The sequence below is a fragment of the Anomaloglossus baeobatrachus genome, chromosome 3, assembly GCF_048569485.1.
Source record: "Anomaloglossus baeobatrachus isolate aAnoBae1 chromosome 3, aAnoBae1.hap1, whole genome shotgun sequence".
In the NCBI taxonomy this organism is placed as follows: Eukaryota; Metazoa; Chordata; class Amphibia; order Anura; family Aromobatidae; genus Anomaloglossus; species Anomaloglossus baeobatrachus.
In genome coordinates, this window is record NC_134355.1 from 558,405,483 (window position 1) to 558,424,502 (window position 19,020).

Genomic DNA, 19,020 nt, shown 5'->3' on the forward strand with positions numbered 1-19,020 from the left:
GGGGGGAGAAAAAAAAAAAAAAAAAAAAAAGGAAGAGAGGGAAAGCTGGTAAAAAGAGAGGAGGGGTAGAAAAAGTATTGACAAAGAGGGAAGTAGCTGAGACCCTTTAGCAGGGGGAAGAGAAAGAGGCAAGAAGTTCAGAGGAGAGAACAAGAAAGAGGAAAAGCAGCGAGACTGCCGCTCGCAGCACCAGGGACCAGCCCAGGGACTACTAAGAAAAAGATAGGGACAAGAACTGACATGCGGCCAGAGCGCAGACCCGCGCCCCTCTTATTAGCACTAAATGACCCCTCTCCCCGACGGAGAGGAAGGGTCAGCCGATTAACCACCCACACACCCCACCACCCAGGATGAACGCGGTAAAGAAAAACATCCCCCCCCACCCCCCCCCCCAATCTTAAACTAGACATTGCCAAAGAAATAGAATTTTCAAAAACTTTAGACAGTATACTATGTCCAGAAAAAACTAGCCCAAGGCCAGGGCTCCTGCTCAGGAGTCGTAGAGACAAGAGAGAGCCTCCCAGCTCCCCGTACTTTGACTCCGCCTCTCATCAAAAGCACCTTCGTCTCACATCTTGGACCACTCCTTCCTCCCGGCAGCATCCGGTACATGCCAAACCCCTCAAGGATCGCCGCTTTGAGCAGAACGGGTGCCTCCCTTCCTCCTCCGCGGCCTCGAGGGTGCCTGGGGTTCCCACTCCAACCAGTCCGGAATTGAGCAGTCTGGTATTCCCAGGAATGCAAAAAGATCAGGAAGCTCTGAGTGCCTCCTCAGCAAAAACACGGAGTCCCCCTTGCGTACTATCAAATGGAAGGGATGGCCCCATCTATATGAAGCGTTTACTTCTTTGATGCCGAGCAGGAGAGGATGAAGCAGGCGTCTCATATATAGCGTGCGGCCGGAGACATCAGGGAATAACTTCACCATGGCCCCATCCATCTCCACCGGTCCGTATGACCAAGCTCCCTGTAGGATCCTTTCTCTGTCCCCATAATAGTGCAAACGACATAGTACATCTCTAGAGGAGGGGGCAGATCTAGGGCACGTCCTTGCGACTCTGTGAATTCTGTCGAAGAGGTAGGTAGCCTCCAATGGGCGATCAGTGACCCGGTTGAAGATGTTTAAGACTTTAGTACGCAGGAGTTCCTGGGGCCAGTCCTCCGGTATACCCTTCAGTCTGATATTATTTCTTCTGCCCCTGTTCTCTTGATCATCCAAGAGCAGGGCAAGGTCTCTGATGCGGGCATTGGATGACTCACAGTCTCTCTCAATCCTCTCCATTCTGCTCTCCAGGGACTCCTGAGCCTGCTCTGTGGCTTCAATTCTGTCCTCCAGTACCACCATTTCCTCCCTCAGGGCAGACAGCGCCATCTGCTGGGAGGATTCAATTCTAGCCACAACATCCTCCAGATCTTTCTTGCTGGGGAGGGCCAAAATGAGCTCTCTCAGGGCTTGTATGTCCCCCTGTGGGGGGCCAGCATGCATACTGTTTGGTATCACCTGAGGTTCTGTGTGCCCCGTGGGCGGGGGGGTCTCCTGTGTGCAGAGCATGGCCGGTATCCCCGGGTCTGGTGATCCCCTCAGGGCCCCCCCCCTATCCACAGCAGCGTACTGCGAGGCAGGCTGAGCAGCCTCCCCCCTCCTCCAGTCCTCTGTACCTGGGCCCGCTCCGTCCAGTGCCACCGCCGCCTCCGACCTCCGTTTCTCTGCACCGCTGGTCCCCTGCTCTGCTGCACAGGCTGTGGGAGAATGCCGAGCGGCACCTGGGGAATCCCCCGCTGGAGGACGCCGAGCGCCCGCCGGCGCCATCTTGCTTCGGGCCGCCTGCGGAGGTTCAGAGCCCGGCGCCGTCAGAAACTTCGTGAGGCTCCCCTGGAGTCTCTGGCTCGTCACCGGGGAGGCAGAAGCGGGCGCTACCCCCGGTCTCTTCTTGGGGGCCATCCCGGGTAAGTGGGGGCTGCAGGATTTAGTAGATTTAGGCTGTGGGCGCAGGAGCTCTGGGATCCAGCGTCCTCACGCTTCCATGTCAGGACACGCCCCCCCAAGTCAAATTTATATATGAGATAGACAAGATGATTGTCTACAATCATGCCCAAAGCTGTAGTGGCAATCTCATGCTCAAAGCTGTAGTGGATGGTGAGATATGGAGGCTGAAAATCAAAAGTTCAAAACATTGCTACCCTTTTGCTAATCACTGTATAGCGTTCAACAAGGTCTGCATGAAATAATGGCATACAGTTGTATAACAAAGGCTCCATGCAGCTCTATTATGGCTACGCACAAAGCAGATATGTATCCCACATTGAGCATGCAGGTTCTAAAGGTTCTTCTCATTTTTGGATAGCAAGGTTCCCATTCAAACTTGGCCATGTTCCTAACTGCTAACTTTCCTTAAATTGTCAATACAATAACCTATGATGACCATGTCAGCAACTCCCAGCAGAACGAGGATTTTTTTCACCTAGTAAATCAAGGTTCAAGACATGCTCAATTATGATTACCTTAAGATCTAACATTGGGTACAGTTGGTTGATGTCATTACACTGGAATGCAAATGTTTGGGCACCTTGGTCAAAATAACTGTTATTGTGAACAGTTAAGCAAATTGAAGTTGAAATCATCTCTAAAAGGCATAAAGATGACATATTTCCTTTGTATTTTAGGTAAAAAAATGTTTGAATCTTTTACATTTTAAAAATTAGAAAACAGAAAATGGGCAAAAGTTTGGACACCCTTGGAGATCTGTGCTCAGATAACTTTGACCAAGATTTCAGACATTAATTAACCTCTTAGCATTATGGCTTGTTCATTATTATCTTTTAGATAGGCCAGATGATGCAAATTTCACAGATTATAAAAACCCAGCCTCCTCTAATCTTGTGCCAAAAACAACAGCTGCCTAGCACTCTGAAAAGGAAAATGGTGGAGGCCCACAAAGCAGGAGAATGATATAAAAAGATGGCAAAGCATTTTCAAGTTGCCCTTTCTTTAGTTCAAAATGTAATTAAGAAATGGAAGTTAACAGGAACAGTGAAGGTCAAGATAAGATCTGGAAAACCAAGCAAAATTTCTGTGAGAGCTGCTCGTAGGATTGCTAGAGAGGCAAATCAGAACCCCTGCTTGTTTGCAAAAGACCTTCCGGAAGATTTAGCAGACTCTGGAATTGTGGTACATTGCTCTACTGTTCAGAGGCACATGCACAAATATGGCCTTCATGGAAAAGTCATCAGAGGAAAACCTCTCCTGTGTCCTCACCATAAAATTGAGTCAGTAGTATGCAAAAGAACATCTAAAAAAGTCTGATGCATTTTGGAAACAAGTCCTGTGGACTGATGAGGTTAAAATAGAACTGCTTGGCCACTGTGATCAAAGGTATGTGTGGAAAAAAAAAAGGGCACAAAATTTCAGGAAGAGAACATATACCCCCCATTAAGCATGGGGTGGATCAATCATGCTTTCCGGTTGTGTTGTAGCCAATTTCATGGGAACAATTTACGGGTAAAAGGAGGAATGCATTCAATGAAATTTCAACTAATTCTTCATGCAAAGATAACATCATCTGTAAAAAGCTGAGGTTGAAAAGAGGATGTCTTCTTCAAATGGATAATGATCCTAAACACACATCAAATTCCACAATAGGCTATCTCAAAAACCACAAGCTGAATGTTTTACAATGGCCCTCACAGTCCCCTGATCTGAACATCATTGAAAATCTGTGGCTAGACCGCAAAAGAGCAGTGCATGCAAGACAACCCAGGAACCTCACAGAAATGGAGGACTTTTCCAAGGAACAAATGATGAAATCCCTCAAACAAGAATTGAAAGACTCTTGGGTGGCTAAAAAAACATTTACAAGCCGTGATACTTGCCAACGGGAGTGAAACTAGGTACTAATCATGCAGGGTGCCCAAACTTTTACATCAGCACATCTTCCTTTTTTGATCATTTAGAAATGTAAAAGATGATTTTTTTTTTCTCGTAAAATACAAAGGAAATGTGTCATCTTTAACTTTATGCCTTTTAAAGGTAAAATATATCTTTGCACCGTGTTAGCCAGTAGAGATAAAAAATTGTTTAAAAGAACTGAAGTCCTCAGTGGTTGATACCTTTTAATGGCTAACTGAAAAGATGGTAATAATAGCAGCTTTCCAGACTACTCAGGTCTCTTCATCAGGCTCTGTATAACACAAAATCTGAAGAGTCACATATTTATATACAACAGTACATAGAATAGTGCAGTAAAAAAAAACAAAACAAGTTATATGAAACAGAACTATCACTATGGCAGGGGGGCAAACTGTTTTGGCCATAAATATTGCTGCAGTTCAGTGTCTCTCTGTGACTTGAAATTCCCTTTCAATACCAGCAATTTCATGTCCATGTTCATGACCACAGCATCATAGGAGACTACGGATTTATGTCTTTTTACATCAGTTAAGAGATGTGCTCCTCAGACCATCCGAGCGCATCACAGCCCTGGACCAGACCCTAATCAGAGGACAATAAAACTTTCACACTGAACTGCAGCAATATTTATGGCCACAACAGTTTGCTCCCCTGCCATAGAGATAGTTCTGTTTCATATAACTTGTTTTTTTGTTTTTTTTTACTGCACTATTCTAAGTCCTGTTGTGTATAAATATGTGACTCTTCAGATTTTGTGTTATACCATGCCTGATGAAGAGACCTGAGTAGTCTGGAAAGCTGCTATTATTACCATCTTTTCAGTTAGCCATTAAAAGGTATCAACCACTGAGGACTTCAGTTCTTTTAAAAATTATAAAAACACCAAAAACTGCATTTCCCAGATGGCGGACAGATAGGAAAGTTTGACTTTGTTTTTCATTATTTTATAACTTTTCTTGCTGAAACAATAAAGCAATGAATTATTGACATGTAGCTTATAGCACGAAATTAAAATATAAATAGTAAATCTGGATGTATTTTTTTTAAATATTTTTATGTACCTGATTGACAAGATGAGGTAGTCAGCAGCAACAGTGTAACACCCAGTAGTGGTGTCATCATGTTGGACTGTGGAAAACAATTTACGACATCATTATTGTACTTGCTCACTGTTTGGTTTTATAATAAAATATCATATACATATATATATATATATACATATATATATTTATTTATATACACATATATATATATATATATATATATATATATATATAATTGCCTTATTCTGTCTGTCTGTCTGTCTTGCTCCAAAATTGTGTCACCGTGACAGTGTCGTTAGCGTGACAACTGTCGGATTGGCCGCTGGGCTCGGCCTGGCCCCCCCCCCCGACGGATTGGCCGCTCGCCTCGGCCTGGCCCCGCCCCCCGCATGGATTAGCCGCTCGCCCCGGCCCTCCGCACGTTTCACCCGCTCCAGCGTACACCGGCTCCCGGTACACATGTGCAGGGAGCCGGCATACGCTGACGCCTCGCCCGCTCGCCCCCGCCACACGTTGGTACACTCAGCCCCGCCCCCGGCGGACATAACCTTGTGATGCTGGGATCGTGACGGAGCCGGTGTACACTGGTAACCATGATACACATCGCATAACTATAGGAAGCGCTTCCCTTAGTTATCCGATGTGTATCATGGTTACCAGCGAACACCAGCTCCCGGGAAAAACATGTGCAGGGAGCCGGCATACGCTGCGGTCAATAATGAAGCGTCATGCAGCGGTGAATGAGTTAAAGACACTGCAAGACACTTCATTATAGGCAGTGGGCACCCCCAGAAGAGAGAAGACAGAAGAAAGAAGACCCCGCAGTCATACTCACCAGACGCCGACCGGGAAAAGGTGAGCGCATCAAGGTCCTGCAGTGGCGGAACACACACAAACGCACACACATAAGAACAGACACACACACATCAGATCACACTCACTCACTCACAACATCCAGTGATATCGCTTACTTCTTGGCGGCGATACTGTGCGTGCAGTGACCTTCCAGGACCTGCCGGAGGATCACATGGCCGGAAGCATGTGGTATCGCCGGATGTTGTGAGCGTGTGAGCACGTATGTGCGATATCGTCAGTGTGTGTGTGTGTGTGTGTGTGTGTGCGTGTATGCGATCGGATGTGTGCGTGTATGCGATCGGATGTGTGCGTGTGTTCTGATATGTGAGTGTATGCGATCGGATCTGTGAGTGTTGGCAGCAGGCAGAGGAGCACGGCGTGCAGCACAGCTGCTGGGACCGGCCACCGGAGGGCATAGGGAGAAGTGGGGTGTGAATGTATGCGATCAGATGTGTGCGTGTATACTATCTGATGTGTGACCGCGGAGCACGATGGGGAGTGCGCAGCATGGGGGATGGAGCACGATGGGGGGTGCGCAGCATGGGGGATGGATCATGATGGGGGGTGCGCAGCATGGGGGATGGAGCACGATGGGGGGTGCGCAGCATGGGGGATGGAGCACGATGGGGGGTGCGCAGCATGGGGGATGGAGTATGATGGGGGGTGTGCAGCATGGAGGATGGAGCATGATGGGGGGTGCGCAGCATGGGGGATGGAGCACGATGGGGGGTGCGCAGCATGGGGGATGGAGTATGATGGGGGGTGCGCAGCATGGAGGATGGAGCACGATGGGGGTGCGCAGCATGGGGGATGGAGCACGATGGGGGGTGCGCAGCATGGGGGATGGAGCACGATGGGGGGTGCGCAGCATGGGGGATGGAGCACGATGGGGGGTGCGCAGCATGGGGGATGGAGTACGATGGGGGGGTGCGCAGCATGGGGGGTGCGCAGCATGGAGGATGGAGCACGATGGGGGGTGCGCAGCATGGGGGATGGAGTACGATGGGGGGTGCGCAGCATAGGGGGTGCGCAGCATGGAGGATGGAGCACGATGGGGAGTGCGCAGCATGGGAGATGGAGCACGATGGGGGGGTGCGCAGCATGGGGGATGGAGCACGATGGGGAGTGCGCAGCATGGGGATGGAGCACGATGGGGAGTGCGCAGCATGGAGGATGGAGCACAATGGGGAGTGCGCAGCATGGGAGATGGAGCACGATGGGGGGTGCGCAGCATGGGGGATGGAGCACAATGGGGGTGCGCAGCATGGGAGATGGAGCACGATGGGGGGTGCGCAGCATGGGGGATGGAGCACGATGGGGAGTGCGCAGCATGGGGGATGGAGCACGATGGGGAGTGCGCAGCATGGAGGATGGAGCACGATGGGGAGTGCACAGCATGGGGGATGGAGCACGATGAGGGGTGCGCAGCATGGGGGATGGAGCACAATGGGGGGTGCACAGCATGGGGGATGGAGCACGATGGGGTGTGCGCAGCATGGGGGATGGAGCACAATGGGGGGTGCGCAGCATGTGGGATGGAGTACGATAGGGGTGCGCAGCATGGGGGATGGAGCACGATGGGAGTGCGCAGCATGGGGGATGGAGCACGATGGGAGTGCGCAGCATGGGGGATGGAGCACGTTTGGGAGTGCGCAGCATGGGGGATTGAGCACGATGGGGGGTGCGCAGCATGGGGGATGGAGCACGATGGGGGTGCGCAGCATGGGGGATGGAGCACGATGGGGGGTGCGCAGCATGGGGGATGGAGCACGATGGGGTTGCACACCTCCCCCCAAAACACACACACAGCGCCACACGCGCACCGCACAACACACCACACACACACTGGGAACCACAAACACTGCCCTACACAGACACCCACACACAGACAACGCCGCACACACACAACACCCAACACACAAACACCGCGGCATACACAAATATACGCACATACCGCGCAACACACACACTGCACAAAACATACCTCCCCCAAAACACACACATGCACTCCACACCCACACAACCCGCGCAACACACACAGCACCACACACAGACAACACTGCAGACGCACAGTGCTCCACAAACAACGCAACACACACAACGCAACACACATACAGCACCGCTCTCACACACCCCACACCCAGACAACACCCAGAACATTTACAGCGCCCTACACAAACACTGGCAACTACACACAACAACATCGATATATATAACCAAAATCATACATTAACTACACAATAAATTCTAGTATACCCGATGCGTAGAATCGGGCCACCTTCTAGTATATATATATATATATATATATATACTGTATATATATAATTTATATTTATATGTGTATATATATATATATATATATATATATATCCCAATTCAACAAGACCGGCTTCATTCACTCTGGTCTTTATGAGGAAATGTCCTCGGGTCAGATTCTCCTGATTCATGAATCCTGAATCAAGAGTGTAGGACGAGCGGCATGCACCTTCATGTGCGCCTTGCCAACAAATCCAACTCCTAACTCTGCTGGCGTAAGATCTGTGGAGTAGGAAACACCGCACGTCATGAATTTGATAAGTGGTGGTTGCTACGCCCATTGCCGTTCTAGGAAGGAGGTGGGCGGGATGTTACGTCCCGCTCATCTCCGCCCCTCCGCTGCTATTGGGCGGCCGCTCCGTGACGTCGCTGTGACGCCGCACGGACCGCCCCCTTAGAAAGGAGGCGGTTCGCCGGTCACAGCGACGTCGCCGGGCAGGTAAGTATGTGTGACGGGTCTGCGCGATGTTGTGCGGCACGGGCAGCGATTTGTCCGTGTCGCGCAACAGATGGGGGCGGGTACCCACACTAGCGATATCGGGACCGATATCGCAGTGTGTAAAGTAGCCTTTACTCCACTTTCACGGAGTGACAATAAAACAAACAAAACTGAAGATAAAATGTATTTTACAGGAAGAAATGTTAGGCAACATCCTTTCCTGTTTAATAACTTTTATATAAGCCAAAATGAAAAAGAAAAAAAAAACACGCCTCCTCCACCCCCTGAGGATATGTGCACACGATCAGTGTTTGTTCAGGCTTTCAAGCAACTGAAATTCCACATGAATCGTGCACCTCCACTCACTTGTGGTTTTGACGTGTTTTTGCATGTGTTTTTGTCTCATTGCAGTTGGATGAAAGACAGGAAGCAGAAGAAACAAGAGGTTGACCAAAGCAAAGTAATGTCCTGCCCCCCTACATATTGTACACTTGCACTCTTTAGTGACTTTCATGTGGCACTAAAGAGTGATTTTAGTTTGTTTAGCCTAATAAATACATTGGGGTTTTTTGCTTTTGTTTTTTTTTTTTTTTTTTAAATAGCGTGGCGTCCCTCTTATTTTTGATAACCAATCAAGGTAAAGCAGACAGCTGTTGGCTGGTATTGTCAGGCTGGGAAGGTCCATGGTTACTGGTCCAAAAATACCATTCCACAACCACCCCAAAAGTGGCACATCAAATTAGATGCATCAAATCTCACACTTAGCATCTTACCAATTGCCCAGGTGCGGTGGCAATCGGGGTAATGGTTTATGGGATTGCTGTCAGCTGTCTGGTGTTAGTAATGGAGAGGCGTCTATCAGACACTCCCATGACTAACCAGTGAGTAAAAATATAATAAAACACACAAAAATATTTTGAATTATAAAACACTCTCCAATTCTTGCTCTTGTTTACCAATTTATTAAAAAAAAGTCACGCAGATCCGAAATACTGCACAAAATCTGACATAGTCCACAAATGGGAATCTAAAAGAAATTAAAAAAAAGAGAGGTAAAGAAATACAAACAAGAGACTGTCCCTTATTTACAAAGTAATTATTAACCACCCGTCATTCCCCGTGCAGCTCCGGAGTAGTTCATTCGCATTCCCACGACGTCCCCGGGATCTGTGATGAGCGCTGATGATGTTAGTAATGTTACTGTTCATCACTGCTCTCAACAGTTACACACAGGGCAGCACAAATCCAGGAATGGCTGATGAGTGGTGACATCACTGAGTTAGTGGCTTCGACGCTCGTGAGACATTCCAGGTCTCGTGCGGGCCTCCAAGTAACCCAGCAAGGGCAGTGATGAGCGATAACGGTATTGACGTCATCACCGCTCATCAAAGTTGCTGGGTATTGAAGATCGCAGCCTGACCGGGAGTGACCTATGAAGTGTCATTCTCAGACCTCTTTTCCACTTGCGATTTTCATGTGCGAGTGCGATCCGATAAAACATCGGATCACACTCGCACCTGTGTTAATCAATGAGGCAGTATCCTCTTGCCTTTTATTTCTCAACACGAATCGTGCTCTCGGTGCAATCGCAGCATGCTGCATTTTGCAGCGAGTCTCAGCTCACGCACCCCCAAACAAGCCAATGGGTGTGTGTAAAACATCGCACTGCACTCACGTTATGCGACGACTGCAGTGCAATATACAGTACAGACCAAAAGTTTGGACACACCTTCTCATTCAAAAAGTTTTCTTTATTTTCATAACTCTGAAAATGGTAGATTCACATTGAAGGAATCAAAACTATGAATTAACACATTTGGAACTAAATACTTAACAACAAATTGTGAAACAACTGAAAATATGTCTTATATTCTAGGTTCTTCAAAGTAGCCACCTTTTGCTTTGATTACTGGTTTGCACACTCTTGGCATTGCTTTGATGAGCTTCAAGAGGTAGTCACCGAAAATAGTTTTCACTTTACAGGTGTGCCCTGTCAGGTTTAATAAGTGGAATTTCTTGCCTTATAAATGGAGTTGGGACCATCAGTTGTATTGTGCAGAAGTCTGGTGGAAACACAGCTGATAGTCCTACTGAATAGACTGTTAGATTTTGTATTATGGCAAGAAAAAAGCAGCTAAGTAAAGAAAAACGAGTGGCCATCATTACTTTAAGAAATTAAGGTCAGCCAGTCAGAAAAATTGGGAAAACGTTGAAAGTGTCCCCAAGTGCAGTGGCAAAAACCATCAAACGCTACAAAGAAACTGGCTCACATGAGGACCGCCCCAGGAAAGGAAGACCAAGAGTCACCTCTGCTGCGGAGGATAAGTTTATCCAAGTCACCAGCCTCAGAAATCGCAGGTTAACAGCAGCTCAGATTAGAGACCAGGTCAATGCCACACAGAGTTCAAGCAGCAGACACATCTCTAGAACAACTGTTAAGAGGAGACTTTGTGCAGCAGGCCTTCTTGGTGAAATAGCTGCTAGGAAACCACTGCTAAAGACAGGCAACAAGCAGAAGAGACTTGTTTGGGCTAAAGAACACAAGGAATGGACATTAGACCAGTGGAAATCTGTGCTTTTTTCTGATGAGTCCAAATTTGAGATCTTTGGATCCAACCACCATGTCTTTGTGTGACGTAGAAAAGGTGAACGAATGGACTCTACATGCCTGGTTCCCACCGTGAAGCATGGAGGAGGAGGTGTGATGGTGTGGGGGTGTTTTGCGGGTGACACTGTTGGGGAATTATTCAAAATTGAAGGCAAACTGAACAAGCATTGCTACCACAGCATCTTGCAGCGGCATGCTATTCCATCTGGTTTGCGTTTAGTTGGACCATCATTTATTTTTCAACAGGACAATGACCCCAAACACACCTCCAGGCTGTGTAAGGGCTAGTTGACTAAAAAGGAGAGTGATGGGGTGCTACGCCAGATGACCTGGCCTCCACAGTCACTAGACATTAACCTAATCGAGATGGTTTGGGGTGAGCTGGTCCGCAGAGTGAAGGCAAAAGAGCCAACAAGTGCTAAGCATCTCTGGGAATGTATTCAAGACTGTTGGAAGACCATTTCCGGTGACTACCTCTTGAAGCTCATCAAAAGAATGCCAAGATTGTGCAAAGCAGTAATCAGAGCAAAAGGTGGCTACTTTGAAGAACCTAGAATATAAGAAATATTATCGGTTGTTTCACACTTTTTTGTTAAGTATTTCATTCCACATGTGTTAATTCATAGTTTTGATGCCTTCAATGTGAATCTACAACGTTCAGAGTCATGAAAATAAAGAAAATTCTTTGAATGAAAAGGTGTGTCCAAACTTTTGGAGGGTGTTTTTTTTAAATAAAAAATTTGTTTGTATGTCTTTTGTTTCTTTTTACTTAGTGGGTTGGTAATGGGGGTGTCTGATAGACACCTTTCCATCACTAACATCAGGGTTTGAGGTCAGCTGACAATTCCATCTGACATCAATCCCATAAACCATTACCCTAATTGAAAGTGCACCAGGACAATTGGTAAGAGCAGAGGTGAAGCACCAGAATGGGCGCATCCTATATGATGCACCACTTCTGGGTCGGCTGCGGGCTGGTATGTTTAGGCTTGGAAAGGCCCAATAACTATGGACCTTCCTAGCCTGATAATATCAGCACGCAGCTCTCTGCTTTACGTTGGTTGGTTATCAGAAATAGGAAGGACCCCACTTCAGTTTTTAAAATTATTTATTAGGTTAAACAAGGCTATAAACACCCTTTTGTGCCACATGAAAGGCACTAAATGGTGCAAGTGTACAATATGTAGGGGGGTGAGACATTACTTTGCTTTGCTCAACCTCCGGTTTCTTTTGCTTCCTGCCTTTCAACCAGCTTTATTGTGGCAAAAAAAAACACATCATAAAACACAAGTGAGTGGAGGTGCAGGATTCATGTGTGAAAGCCTGAGCAAACGCTCATCATGTACACATATCCTAAGGCAATAATCCCTGCCCACATGCCTCTAATCCAAAAATATCCTTTCTCCAGGTTGCAGATTTACTAGAGAACGGACAGTATATAGCCTTGGAAAGGATTTTTCTTTTAAATTTGCAGCAGCAGTATATAATTGCTGCAATACCAATTAAACACTGCCCTTATGCCTGCTGTAACCTAAGCTCTCCCTCCTAGATCAACTCTCCCTGAACTGCTTGGAGAGAAGAGTGTGACTTATAGATGTCGCAATACAGCTGGACAATCCACATTAATGCCAGAAGCCAACATGGCTACGGCATTACTGTGTATGGCAGGCAAGCCCCACATGTAGATTGGTTGTCTAAAGGGGGCTTTACACGCTGCGACATCGCTAATGCGGAGTCGTTGGGGTCACGGAATTTGTGATGCACATCCAGCCTCATTAGCGATGTTGCTGCGTGTGACACCGATGAGCGATTTTGCATGTGTGACGCCGCAGGAACGAGGAAGCTCTCCTTACCTGCCTCCCGGCCGCTATGCGGAAGGAAGGAGGTGGGCGGGATGTTACGTCCTGCTCATCTCCGCCCCTCCGCTGCTATTGGGCGGCCGCTCAGTGACGTCGCTGTGACGCCGCACGGACCGCCCCCTTAGAAAGGAGGCGGTTCGCCGGTCACAGCGACATCGCCGGGCAGGTAAGTATGTGTAATGGGTCTGGGCGATGTTGCGCGGCACGGGCAGCGATTTGCCCATGTCGCGCAACAGATGGGGACGGGTACGCACACTAGCGATATCGGGACCAATATCGCAGTGTGTAAAGTAGCCTTAAGAGTGCTTGAGCACCTGTGATACTCAATCAAGTAACAAGCGTACCCGAGCAACCCAATTCTCAATCGAGTATCGAGCATCGGCGAGCACCAGGGCCAGATTAAGGTTGGTGGGGGCCCCTGGGCAGAAAATCTGGTGGGGGCCCCATAACGTTAACATTTTTAGCCATAACAGTAGAGCACGAACTGTAGCATTTAGATATAAATCCAATGAACATTTATCTTATCCTGTTCTGCCACATTCAGATTTACAGTACTACAATACACAGTCCAGGAAAACTCACAGCCGTCACTTATGCACAGAAAGTAGAGTTAAGGCTGCTTTACACGTTTCAATTACATATGCGATCTCGTATGCGATCGCACACGCCCCCATCGTATGTGCGGAACAGGCAATTTGTTGCCCGTGTCGCACAAACGATTAACCCCCGTCACACGCACTTACCTTCCAAATGACCTCGCAGTGGGCGGCGAACATCCACTTCCTAAAGTGGGAGGGACGTTCTGCGTCACAGCGACGTCACACAGCCGGCCAATAGAAGCGGAGGGGCGGAGATGAGCGGGACGTAAACATCCCGCCCACCTCCTTCCTTCCGCATTGCCGGCGGGACGCAGGTAAGCTGTGTTCATCGTTCCTGGGGTGTCACACGGTGCGACGTGTGCTACCTCAAGAACGATGAACAACCAGACGTTCAATTTTTAGAAAATGAACGACGTGTATGCGATCAACGTTTTAACGCACAATTAGGGTCGCACGTAGCTGTCACACACTACAATATCACTAACGATGCCGGATGTGCGTCACTTACGACGTGACCCCTCCGACACATCGTTAGATATATTGTAGCGTGAAAAGCCCGCTTTAGTCACATATTTTTTATTGATCCCAATGTTAAGGCTGCCAGGGACGGCTCCAGGTTTTTGTGGCCTCCGTTTGAAAGAGTCTCAGTGGACCCCATCCACACACAGACACGCACATACACATACAGGCATACGTACATATACATATTTGAAGACAAATTCAGAAAAATACATATAAACAGACAAATATATGCACAGTCATATACACTGACATACATGCAGACACAGACGCATTAGGGCTCATGCGCACGGTGCGTAATTCCATGCATTTACGCTGCGTATAGCACTGCAGTGTAAATGCATGTGTCCTGCGTCCCCTATACAATCTATGAAGATTGTGCATGATACGTGAGCACGTTGCTTTTATGAACGCAGCAATTTGGGTGCTAAAATGTGGACCCAAATCTGTGCGTTCATAAAATGAGCATGTCAATTATTCCATGCGCTATGGATGCAGCTCCCACTCTGTCTATGGCGGGGGCAGCAGCCATAGCGCATGAAATCGGCTTTTTTTGTACAGAAAAACTGCATCCATTCTGCAGTGTTTCTGCAGCGATTTGACTCGCACATGTGCTGTCAAATCGCTGCAGAATATTCAGCAGTTACGTGCGCATGAGCCCTTACAGGTATTAATATGGGGAAGTCGCCAGCAGCCTCACTCACCTCTCCCGCTTGTTTCCGTCCAGCTACTTCAGGACATGTGACTGTGTTTCACGATGGCTGTCACTAACACACATGACTGCACTGCTGTATATACATCACAGGAGGGGCTGGTGGCTACAATATATACATTACAGGAGGGGCAGGGGGCATAGACGTTACTGGAGTGGCAAACAGCTCTGGTGGTGTACTCATTACTGGGATGGGTGACATAGCGCTTTGGGGGACCCATATAGTTCTGGGGGGGTGCACAGACTGCTCTAATTCATATATACACACACAGTACTGCTTCTTACACACACACACACACACACACACACACACTACAATGCACCCTCTATCACCCCCTTCACACACACACACACACACACACAATACAATGCACCCCCCATCACCCCCTACACACACACACACAAACACACACAATGCACCCCACATCACCTCCTACACACACACACACAATACAATTCACCCCCCATTACCCCTCCCCCACACACAATACAATGCACCCCCCATTACCCCCCCCACACAATACAATGCACCCCCCATTACCCCTCCCCCCACACACAATACAATGCACCCCCCATTACCCCTCCCCACACACACAATACAATGCATCCCCATTACCCCCCTCCACACACAATACAATGCACCCCCATTACCCCTCCCTCCACACACAATACAATGCACCCCCCATTACCCTTCCCCCCCACACACAATACAATGCACCCCTCCCCACACACACAATACAATGCACCCCTCATTACCTCTCCCCCACACACAATACACCCTCCATTACCCCTCCCCCCACACACAATACAACCCTCATCACCCCCTACACACACAAATTACACTGCCCCATCCCTACACACTCCTGTCTCCCCCCCTCGGGTGCTCCAACACCCCCCCCCCCCCCCCCGAAAACACAGCTGATTTATTAGACTGTCTTTACGGAGAGGGGGAGAGGGTGTGAAGAAAAAAAATGCTGACAGGTGCCTAGTGCCAAGTATGGTGGGGGCCCCCTTAGAAGCTCTTTTGGTGGGGGCCCCTGGGCTGGAGCCCCGCCTGCCCCGCCTATAATCCTGCCCTGGCGAGCACGCTCGCTCATCACTAATGAAGAGACCCAGGTCTTTAACATATGAGAATAGTAATATATTAAATGTAAAGGGGTCACTGAGTTCACAGGGGTCTATAAATTGCAAGTTGTGCTCTTCCAGCTTCACAAAATATTGCTAGGTTTTTAAGCCACTTGTTTTTTGACATTTCATTTGTGTATTCCATTTTTATGAACAGACAAATGGATTTAAAAGAGTTTTCCACTACTCAGACCACCCTTTCTCAATTTCTATATTTGCCCATTCAAAGGCAACTTGTCAGGTCCCTTATGCCATCCAAACCAGCAGCAGTCAGATTTGCATATCCTTTCCTTATCAGCCCTGTATAACCTCATTATCTAAAATCAATGTGCAAAAAAAGCATTTATTACCTGCGTTCTTTGTATGCAAATTAGGGCCTTGACTAGTTGAAGTTCCCCAGCTAGTAGGGCTTCTTTCCATGTCATCAGACCCCTGTGGGTGTGATAACATGATTTCCATGAGTGGATCAGAAGACGGGTGTATGCATCCCGGCTTCAGAAAGGTGAACTGCGCATGATCGGAAGAACAGCTTCTGCATGTAATGGGGAGAAGGAAAAAATACCGTTCAAGTTATGGTTGTCAAAAGTACTCCTGTGTCAAGTGTTTCACTACTGTATCTATGATGGGGACCGGCTGCAGGGTGATGGACACCACCCTGAAGAGAACAGTAAGTGCCACACAACCCGTCTGAAGTGATCAATACGTATGGACTCTTTCTGCTGTAGGAGTGCGGCGCCCTCCATGGCCCGATGCCTTCTCCTTCCTACATTGAAACCTGGTCTTTCAGGGTTTGTGTGATGTTGTTGTGCTTAATGGGCCAGCACCCAACCAATGGCTTCTTAATTCTCACTTTCTTCAGATGAAACTGAAATCCAAAAGAGGTGAGACCTTATCCAGCTCTCTGACTTCCTCTGGATGCCAGCTGCTTCCAAAGGAAGTGAAGTGGCTGCTCATTGGATGCAGAGCTCATGTGGCATAACAATGTCACGCAAGCTCCAGGAGACCAGGTGCAAATGTCGCAGGAATAGCACTGGCGCCATACATGAGCATAGACTGATTTTATTTTATGGGGGGAGGGGGGTGGGGAGTATAGCAATTGAGAAAGAGTTGACTGAGTAGTGGACAACCCCTTAATGTAAAAAATGGATCTACTTTACTGATACACAGAATCAGGGGGTCTTTCATTCATAAATATGGGGTGTGTCTGAGTTCCGTTATGTATCCGTTTTTAGAACACAATACAATTGCGCAACTTTTTCATCTGTTCTAAAAACTCACAAGTAGGGGAACCTAGATGAATCATATGATTAATATGGTCCCTCTGCTTACACTTTCATCAGTTATCCAAGTCAATCCATTTTTAATGTTAATTCCGTTTATCTATGCCTAAAAATTGAATGGACAAATGAAATGTCAAAATATAAGTGTGAATGTTGCCTATTCCATATAAAATACAAATGAAAAACACTTTTTCTCAACTCCACAATAAATTTTACAGGAGAAAAATATCAATGGTCACCTCCAGTCTTTTTATTATATACTTTTGTAGACCTTAATCCTATGACTTCTTCTTGAGTATCATAAAGGGTGTTCAAAACTATGTATCAACACCAATAACAGCACAATCACATACTTTGTGATTTGCAGAAGCATCCCAATGTCAATCAATTAATTAATTAATTAATCAATCAATCAAATTACATTCCCATGGGGATTCAATATGGCTCTGTTGATATACTGAGTCTGTGGCCATTTTTTCTTAATTAATTTTAAGTGCCCAATGTTGAGAATGAAAATCCTGTTGCCAAGTGGGGCCAACTGTAGCATGAGTGCTAGGGGAGCCCCAACAAGCCACATTACCTTTTCTTGAGTATTTAGATGTATGGGTTAGGGCAACAAATAAAATGGCTGGAAGAAAGCCTAACTTCAGCTCCATGGTTTGGAGCTAAATGATCAACTTGCATGCCCATGCCATCCTAAAGAATATACAGTTATATCAGATAAATCTTAAAAACCGCCAATCGATATTCAGAGAACCCCATCATACAGAATATCACAAAAGTGAGTACATCCCTCACATTTTTGTAAATATTTTATTATATATTTTCATGGTACAACACTGAAGATCTGACCCTTTGATACAATGTAAAGTAGTCAGTGTACAGCTTGTACAATAGCGTAAATTTGATTCGCTCTCTAAATGACTCAAAACACAGCCATTAATATCTAAACTGCTACCAACAAAAAGGAGTATACCCCTAAGTGAAAATGGCTAAATTGTGCCCAAAGTGATAATATTTTGTGTGCCCACAATTATTTTCAAATACTGCCTTAACGCTCTTGGGCATAGAGGTCACAAGAGCCTAACAGGAGCCATTGGATCCTCTTCTTTCCTCCATGATGACATCACAGAGCTGGTGGATGCTAGAGACCTTGCACGCCTCCACCTTCCATTGTTAGGATGTCCCACAGATGCTCAATAGGGTTTAGGCCTGGAGACATCCTTGGCCAGTCCAGGTCCTTTACCCTCAGTTTCTTTAGCAAGGCAGGGACCATCTTGGAGGTGTGTTTGGGGACATTTTCTTGTTGGAATACTGCCCTGCAGTCCAATTTCTGAAGAGAGGGTTTCATGCTCTGATTCAGTATGTCACAGTACATGTTGGCCTTCATGGTTCCCTCAGCCACAGCCGGCAGCACTCATACATCTATTTTGAAAACACGACTTCTGGATATGATTTTTTGGTCTACCATGGTGACGCCTGCTCTGAATGGAACCAGTTTTGTTAAACAGCTGTATGGTCTTGGCCGATGTACTGCAGCCCAGTTTCAGTGTCTTGGCAAACTTCATATGGCCTAGGCCATCTTTATATAGAGCAATAATTCCTTTTTTTCAGATCCTCAGAGAATGATTTGCCATTAAATGTCATGTTGAACTTTCAGTGACCAGTATGAGCTACTGTGTGAGTGATAACACCAAATTTAACACACCTGCTCCCCATTCACACCTGAGACCTTGTAACACTAATGAATCACATACC

At 47.1% G+C, this 19,020-nt stretch overlaps 1 protein-coding gene across 1 annotated transcript in view; it reads right to left on the reverse strand.

Moving 5' to 3' along the window:
• LOC142297300 (coagulation factor X-like) overlaps window positions 1-19,020 on the reverse strand; it is a 65,709-nt gene that overhangs the window by 38,563 nt on the left and 8,126 nt on the right. The window contains exon 2 of the mRNA XM_075341541.1: window positions 16,333-16,514. Coding sequence (XP_075197656.1) covers window positions 16,333-16,514 — 182 coding nt within the window. The remainder of the gene's footprint in view (window positions 1-16,332; window positions 16,515-19,020) is intronic.